This window comes from Phoca vitulina, unplaced genomic scaffold (genome assembly GCF_004348235.1).
Source record: "Phoca vitulina isolate PV1807 unplaced genomic scaffold, GSC_HSeal_1.0 scaffold21, whole genome shotgun sequence".
Taxonomy (NCBI): Eukaryota; Metazoa; Chordata; class Mammalia; order Carnivora; family Phocidae; genus Phoca; species Phoca vitulina.
Window position 1 is genome coordinate 21,568,311 of NW_022589724.1, and position 9,013 is coordinate 21,577,323.

The window sequence follows — 9,013 nt, forward strand, 5'->3', positions numbered from 1 at the left end:
GTCTTCATGGACTCTCCCCTCCCTTTATTAAAACCTAGCCACACACACACACACACAAAACCAAAAACCAAAAACAAACTGAATGATTTAAACAGTCAAGAGTGCTTCCTTTCAGGGAAATTTTCCTGAGTCAAAGAGAAAATATCTGATGGAATCCCAGAAAGCTTCAATCACTTGGGGAGGTATCATGGGTAATCAGGATTGGATGATTCTAAAATGAACCCCTGGACATAGTTGTCAACTTCATCTTTCTTAAAAACTGACCCAGACTTTTCTTTCCACTTCTAGGAATTAGTGATCAAACTGAGAAACCCAGAGAATAGACTAAGTCGTGTTATCCAAGTGCCTCTTCTATTTATCAAGGTCATTTTGGAAAGAGGCAACTCTGTTATCAGGGAAGTGTGTGGCTCTGACTGCCAGGAGTTGTGGGGACCTATTCTGTGATAGGGAAGCCAAGTTCCTACAGGAATTTAAAACAAACAACCCTGCACTGTTTCACAGACTTGTTACAGGGCCTTTAAGTCCACAGTCTCTTTTTGGGTTTTTTGGGTTTTGTTTTTGTTTTTTACAAAGCCTCTTGTATTGAAAGCAGGGGTTCTTCTTCCCATTTCCCAAAAGAAGAAACTGAGGCTCCCAAGAATGAAGAGATTTTCCTAAGGCCCCCAAGAAAAGTTTCATGGCAATCTGAGACCAAAGCCCAAATCTTACCATTCTTGGATTAAAACTATTCTCACACAACACACTACTTTTTCTCTGTCCACATTCTTATATAAAGACTCTTCTCTAGTAGTTCCCCATTCCTGGCTTCCCAGCCCTTGCCCCATACCACATTATTCTCCTTTACCCACAAGGAGCTGATATGCTGCACTATGCGTCAGGTAGGGTAATCTCCAGCAGCTATGAGGGAGATGAGGAGGACTCCAAGGTTCCAGGCAGCCCACCCTACAAGCACTTCTGGGGCTTTCTCCAGTCTTATGAGCAGCTTTGTCACAGAAGCTTGATGGGCATTGCCCCAGGGAGCAGCCATAGCCTGCAAACTATCTGGTAGAGGTCATTCACTTCTTTTTTTTTTTATTAACATATAATGTATTATTTGTTCCAGGGGTACAGGTCTGTGATTCGTCAGTCTTAAACAATTCACAGGGCTCACCATAGCACATTCCCTTCTTAGAACTTTTTACAACTACCCTAAGAACTGAGGGGAGACATCTCATGTTTTCTAAATAAACTCAGGGCCCCCTGCTCTGATTTGGAGGCTCCAATTACAATGACAGACTAGTAAGGGGAAGGAAGCACAGGACAAGAATAAAACATTAGGTGCTAAATGGATGAGCTGGGACAGAAGGAGCATCACTTCTGAGTTAGCTCTATGATCCAACCCTATGCTCTGCGGGGAAGTTAATCCATCCCTCTGGGGAAGTTAATCCATCCCTCTGATTCTCAATTTAATAATCTGAAAATGGGAATGATAATATCTACTCTCTAATTCTATAATGAGAATTAAAGTAGGAAAAAACGTGATAGACACATATCACTGGCCAAAGGCACAAGATAGCACAGTGGAAAACAGGAAACATAGAGTAAAGCAGGAACTGGAATAGTTAGGGAATGCTTAAGGCATGGCATAGTCCACTGGTTAAGAACATAGACATTGAGGAGCGTCTGGGTGGCTCAGTCGGTTGAGCATCTGACTCTTGGTTTGTTTGTTTGTTCTTTCATGTTCGGTTAGCCAACATATAGTACGTCATTAGTTTCTGACGTAGTGTTCAATGATTCATTAGTTGCATATAACACCCAGTGCTCATCACAACACGTGCTTTCCTTAGTACTCATCATCCGGCTACCCCATCCCTCCACCCCCCTCCTTCTGTAACCTTCAGTTCATTTCCCGGAGTCCAGAGTCTCTCATGGTTTGTCTCCCTCTGATTTCTTCCCATTCAGTTTTCCCTCCCTTTCCCTGTGACTCTTGGTTTTGGCTCAGGGTCATGATCTCATGGGTCATGAGACTGAGCCCCATGTCAGGCTCTACGCTCAACGGGGAGTCTGCTTAAAGATTCTCTCCCTCTGCCCCTCCCTCCATTCTCTCTCACTCTTGCACACACACACTCTCTCTCTCTCTCAAATAAATAAATTTTTTAAAAAAAGAGCATAGACTCTGGGCTTAAATGAAACTGAATGCAAATTCTAGTTCTACTACTTACTAACTCTGTGACTTTGAGCATGTCACAGAACCCCTCTGAGCTTCAATTTCTTCACCTATAAAACAGAGATAATAATACCTATGTCACATAATTTCTGTGGTCACCAAATAAAAATCATATAGGTAAAGCTCTTAGAACAATTCCTGGTTTACAGAAAGTGCTCATTAAAAGAGTGGCTACAACTTTTAGATCTCACTCATTATCATACCATATTGAAATCAATAGTTCAATAGCATACTATAAATTTCCAGATCTTTGTAATTGAAAAGTCTCACGTTCACTCTCTTGAGTTGTATCATGGTGACATCCTTTAGTTTGAAATATAAAAGCAGACAGTCCAGCAGTGATAGATAAATCCATTTCCATGGGGAAAGAGCTAAAGTAAACTAAATGGGCAGTGTGATGTAGCCCATGTAGAGAACTCAAGGTATCCAGTTGTAAGGTGAAGCCCAGCCAGACCACTTGCCATTGAGTTATGCTGAGCAAATCACTTCATGTCCCGAAGCTTTGGTTCCTCATCTGGAAGATGAGAATAGTGAGTGACTGTTGCTGCTGGAAGTGTCTTCAGGATTGCTGATGATTATATGAGATAATGCATGTGCAAGTGCCTTACAGAGAGGCTGTTCTTAATTGTTCACACTTTTTTCCCCAATGATCTAATTGTAAAGTTTAAGAAATCTTGGGTTAGGGGCGCCTGGGTGGCTCAGTCATTAAGCGTCTGCCTTCAGCTCAGGTCATGATCCCAGGGTCCTGGGATTGAGCCCCTCATTGGGCTCCCTGCTCAGTGAGCCTGCTTCTCCCTCCCCCTCTGTCTGCTGCTCCCCCTGCTTGTGCTCTCTCTCTTTTTCAAATAAATAAATAAAATCTTTTAAAAAAAGAAATCTTGGGTTAGCCATGGACACAGCCAACTCTCATCTCCCCCAAAAGGCTACGATTTATGACCAGCCCAGATCATTATGACCCTGTGACGAAGGACCGGACTCACAGAACTTTGCTTAGTTCTTGGGAACCACTTTTTTTACTTTTTTTTTATTATGTTATGTTAATCACCATACATTACATCATTAGTTTTTGATGTAGTGTTCCATGATTCATTGTTTGCGTATAACACCCAGTGCTCCATTCAATACGTGCCCTCTTTAATACCCATCACCAGGCTAACCCATCCCCCCACCCCCTCCCCTCTAGAACCCTCAGTTTGTTTCTCAAAGTCCATAGTCTCTCATGGTTTGTCTCTCCCTCCGATTTCTCCCCCTTCATTTTTTCCCTTCCTACTATCTTCTTCTTCTTTTTTTTTTTTAACATGTAATGTATTATTTGTTTCAGATTAAGACAGTGACAATGCGGAGCAGATTCACTGTAGAGAGACCTGGATAGCAGAAACACTTACTCCCAGAAAAACCTGGAGAAGAGTAGAACAGGACTGAAAAACTGATAGGCATAACTTCCAGCATTTACTGAGCACTTGCCATGGACCAGGCACTCTTATTTCATTCTCATACCAACTTCATGAGTGATGTGTTATTAATATTCCCCCACTTTAGAGATAAGGAAACCAAGGCTTTTTTGAGAACAAAAGGTTGGAAACCCCTTATCTAAGAAAGGACTTATTATTGGTTATTAAAGTCATCCATTTTATTCATATTCTGATTGTCCATTCATTAGACTCCTTTGAGGTTTTTCTATCCTGAGCCAGTACATCTAGTAAGATTTCGGATGGATGAAAGTATGTCTTTCATTTGCTAAGCAGAAGACAGAATAATGCATAAGGTTCACAATATCTTGAAGACAAAATGATTTCAGAAAAGAGAAATATAGAAGCTGAGAATCTGGAAACGGTTTCTCCTAAGATGTGTCTGTATACTCTTTGAGAAGTCTTTGGGTACCACCAGGAGTATGCACTCCCCAAAATAGAATAATACAAATAGCCTCTGAAATCCCTTTTAGTAGGCAGATTACCTGGTTATATAGCCCATCAAGAGGTCTTATTACCATGAATAAGGTGCCTTGGTTTTATTTGAGGAGTCACGCTATATAGTGTCACTAGCATAGACTTTGAAACCTGATAAGCATGACTTTAAGATCAGATTTTGCCCTTCATGGGCAAAAAAAAGGTTAAACTTTCCATGCCTTAGTTTTCTAATTTATAATACTGGTGCATCTGTACAATTTGTAATAGTGATGATGCTGTTGATAATGAAAAATCCATACCTCACTATTTTGGAAAATAATTAAGTACTTGATCCCATTATCAACACTGTGTGCAGTTTATATCGGAGCATAAAAGTGATAGAAATCAAACAGCCTGCTCAGATGTCTAATGGAGTTACCTCAAAAAAAAATAAAACTACAACTACCATATGATCCAGCAATTCCACTTCTAGGTATTTATTCACAGAAAGCAAAAACACTAATTCAAAAAGATATATGTTCACTTATGTTCACTGCAGCATTATTTGCAATAGCCACGACATGGAAACAACCTAACTGTTCAACTATGGATGAATGGATAAAGAAGATGTAGTATATATATACAATGGAATACCATCCAGCCATTTTAAAAAATGGAATCTTGCCATCTACAACAACACGAATGGACCTTGAGGGCATTATGCTAAGTGAAATAAATCAGAGAAAAACAAATACCATATGATCTCACTTATATGAGGAATTTAAAGGGGAAAAAAGGTTCTGGGGCGCCTGGGTGGCTCAGTCAATTAAGCATCCAACTCTTGATTTCAGCTCAGGTCATGATCTCAGGGTCGTGGGATCAAGCCCCACATTGGGCTCTGTGCTGGGTGTGAAGCCTGCTTAAGATTCTTTCTCTCTCCCTCTCCCTTTGCCCCTACCCCGCTGCTCACGCACACTCTCTCTCTCTCTCTCTTAAAAAAAACAAAAACAAAAACAAACAAACTCATAGATGCAGAGAACAGATTGATGGTTGCCAGAGGCAGAGGGCAGGGAGTGGTGAAATGGGTGAAGGGAGTTCAAAGGTACAAACTTCCAGTTATAAAATAAGTCATGAGAATATAATGTATAGCATGGTGAATATACTTAATAATACTGCATCACATATTTAAAAGTTGCTAAGAGAGTATATCTTAAAAGTCTTCATCACAAGAAAAAAATTTGTAATTATGTATGGGGATGGATGTTAACTAGAGTTAATGTGGCAATCATTTTGCAATATATACAAATATCGAATCATTATGGTATACACCTGAAACTAATATAATGTTATATGGCAATTATATACCTCAATAAAAAGTGATAATCCTGTTTATTCTTATGGCAACAGATGGTCAATACCAACTGGACCAGTGTATCCCATTTTGTTCTCTTGGGCATTTCTACCCACCCAGAAGAGCAGATTCCACTCTTCCTTCTTTTTCTACTGATGTATGCAATCAACATTTCTGGGAACTTTGCCATCATCACACTGATTATCTATACTCCACGCCTCCACACCCCCATGTACATCTTCCTCAGTAACTTGGCTTTGGCAGATGTCTGCTTCACTTCTACCACAGTCCCCAAGATGCTGCAGAACATTTTCTCTCCTACAAAGGCTATTTCCTACATGGGATGCTTAGCCCAGACTTATTTCTTCATTTGCTTTGCAGCCATGGAAAACTTCCTTCTGGCTGTGATGGCCTATGACAGATACATCGCCATCTGCTACCCTTTCCGCTATCCTATGATCCTGACCAGAACGCTGTGTTCACAGATGGTGGCTCTGTGCCATATCCTCTCCCATCTTCATGCCCTGCTGCACACCTTTCTCATCGGCCGATTGATCTTCTGTGCAGATAACAAGATCCCCCATTTCTTCTGTGACCTCTACCCTCTGATGAAGATTTCCTGCTCCAGCCCCTACCTCAACACCCTGATGATTCACACAGAGGGTGTTATTGTCATCAATGGTGCTCTGGCCTTCATCATTACCTCCTATGCCCACATCATCTCAGTGGTCCTCCGGAGCCCCTCAGCCAAGAACAAGTGGAGAGCCTTTTCTACCTGTGGCTCCCACCTCACTGTGGTGGCTATCTTCTATGGCACACTCACATGGGTCTACTTCAGGCCCCTTACCAGCTATTCAGTGACTGAGGGTCGCATCCTGACAGTCATGTACACGGTGGTAACCCCCATGCTGAATCCCTTCATTTATAGCCTGAGGAATGGGGATGTCAAGGGAGCCTTCAGAAAATGGGTGAGCAGAATATGGACTTCTTTCTTTAGACAAAACCCCAAAACACAGTTCCTAGTTAACAGTTTTGTCCCTTACACATCTGTTTCCTTTAGAACTTCCCAGAAATATCTAAATTAGTTACATATTATGGATTTTCCCATTGAATACTGTCCTGACCTATCCCTTAAACCAAAGCACATAAGACCATGTATTTAGCGTAAGCCACTAGCATGACTTTAATTATAATTGAGTGTTCTCTGGGCCTGCCATTAAACAACAGGGTTGTAACATACTTAGATATAGGCAACAGAAAATAATTCTGGTTGATTCATAGAGGAAATAAGTTTATTGAAAGTGTATGTGGAACTCCTGAATTTCCACAAAGGCTAAGCAACCAGGCTCAATAAAATGGACAAGACTAAGAAAGGTCATACAGTCAGAACCACAGTCAAAATCATATCCCAGAATTGTCTGATGAGGTCACTGCTGTAGACACTAAACTCTTTTCACTTATACCGCCACCAATACTATCAGCAATAGTCACTGCGCATAGCCCCCAGAGGCCTGAAAACTAGATGTGACCACCTCCAGAAAAAAATTGCCCACTTCTTGTTCTTTACACCAATACATCTAGATTCAAAATAAGGTGATCCATGCGGCTGGCCAAGACTTGGTCATATGTCCCTGCTCTAGTTCCCAGGGAAACTGGGCAAGCAATACTGCTGCTTTTATTTTCCGTAAGTGGGAGAGAGGTTCTGCCTCCCACCAAGACAAATGAAATGGTGGAACTACTCCAGTATGGGAAGAGGGACATGATGACAAGTGTTTACTGTATAGAGTCAGAAGTTACAGATGTTGCAGAATTAAGCACTGTCATTCTTGTGCATCTATTGTACTTGTATGAGTTAATTTAGTAGTCAGTATCAGTGAAATAATGTAAAGGGCTCTCCAACTTGCATTTTCTTAACCTTCATTAGCTGCACCATTCAAGGATAACTTAACTCCTTTTATCTCGGCATGCTCCTAATCTTCTCTGTAGCTGATATGTGGAACCTGACTATTTCACTGGGTATTTGCCTGCTGATCAATCAGTTCTGGAAATGAGAAATAGGTCCAAGAGCCAAAATGTCTACTAAAATGTCAATTCTTTAGTTTCATGGGTGTTTCCAGTTTCCTTTTCAAAAGGAAAAGGTGAGAAGGACCTCCCTGGACATGAGGCAGAAGTTGCAAGTGCAGGCTGATTTATAGGCCATTTGACAGTAGAAAGTTTCTTTTATAGGATATAAGCAGTTAATGGCACTGAACTGAGAAGAAGCTAAAACTGTGGCAAATCTGTGTAATGAGCTAGAAGAAGGGTTTCTTGGGACCTATATGTAAGCCTTGGTCACCATCAAAACTGGTTTGAGGAGCTACACTCCTTAAGTTTTTGGCTGCATCAGGATAATAAATTCTTCCAAGATAAAGGGGGCCTAACATTCATAAAATGATAATAACAAGGCAATGAAACCAACTTTTGGTTACTTAACTCTGGTTCTTCACATTTTCCAGAAAGTATCTTATATACCCAATATTTTTCTTTTGGATTCCACTGTTTCCCCTTATTTTCGTACCTGCCTCCTTGGTCCACCTTCCTCCTTTCTGTGTCTTTAGGTGTCAGTTCCATGGCTGAACCTACTTTACCAAATGATTTGCCTCAGCTGTTAGCATTGTAGCCTGTTCTAACTAGCCCCAAATGCCCCTACTGAAAGAACTTTCTTAAGGTAAAGAAACTGACAGGAGAGTAAATTAATATATTAATAATTGAAGAGCAACTGGGAAATGCTATGAAACAATTTTGTATTTAGATGATACACTTCCACTTCTAGGAGTTTATCTCATAGAATTAATATATATAAGGAATGAATATATTATATATATATGTAAATACACTCATATATTTTATGTTCAATACACTTTTGTCTAGGATAGTGAAAAATTAGAAATCATCTTCATGCATGCTAATGGAATTCTGGTTCATTTTGTTTTGTAGTTAGATAGGTAGTGTTATCTGTTCACAGTTCTTCCTTACTTTCCTGTCTTTGCCATGGCTTTGCTGGGGCAGAATACACATCTCCATCCCATTGACTTTGGGCTGGCTTTAGCTAGCAGTTTATGAACAGGCATAACAAATGCTGTTTCCAATAAAAAGATTTGAATGGGTTCAGATCATTTGGTTTGCCCTCTTGAGCTCTGGCCTTCACCATGAGAAGAAAAGCTCATCTCATGTAGCTAAGGCCCCTTAGCTTGAATCTCAGAATGAGAAACACATAGACCAGACCTGAACTTGACCCAGGGTCTGAAACACAGTTCCCTCTTTCAACCTGCAGACTTTTTTTTTTTAAAGATAAGGCTGAGTTGTCATCCAGAAATGTTGAATGGTATGCTTTATTTTATTTTATTTTATTTTTAATAAGACTTTATTTATTTGATAGAGAGAGAGCGAGAGCAGGAACACAGCAGGGGGAGTGGGAGAGGGAGAAGCAGGCTTCCTACTGAGCAGGGAGCCTGACGCGGGGCCCTATCCCAGGACCCTGGGATCATGACCTGAGCTGAAGGCAGACGCTTAACGACTAAGCCACTCAGG

General features: G+C 40.8%; 1 protein-coding gene across 1 annotated transcript; it reads left to right on the forward strand.

Moving 5' to 3' along the window:
- Positions 1 to 5,499: 5,499 nt before the first annotated feature.
- On the forward strand, positions 5,500 to 6,528 carry LOC116641334 (olfactory receptor 1Q1-like). The gene has a single exon (XM_032418996.1). The coding sequence runs from the start codon at positions 5,500 to 5,502 to the stop codon at positions 6,526 to 6,528; it is 1,029 nt and encodes a 342-aa protein (XP_032274887.1).
- Positions 6,529 to 9,013: the final 2,485 nt, after the last annotated feature.

Bases quoted from the DNA above. Each gene is read 5' to 3' on its own strand.
- LOC116641334 (XM_032418996.1), top strand. From the start codon at position 5,500: ATGGTCAATACCAACTGGACCAGTGTATCCCATTTTGTTCTCTTGGGC.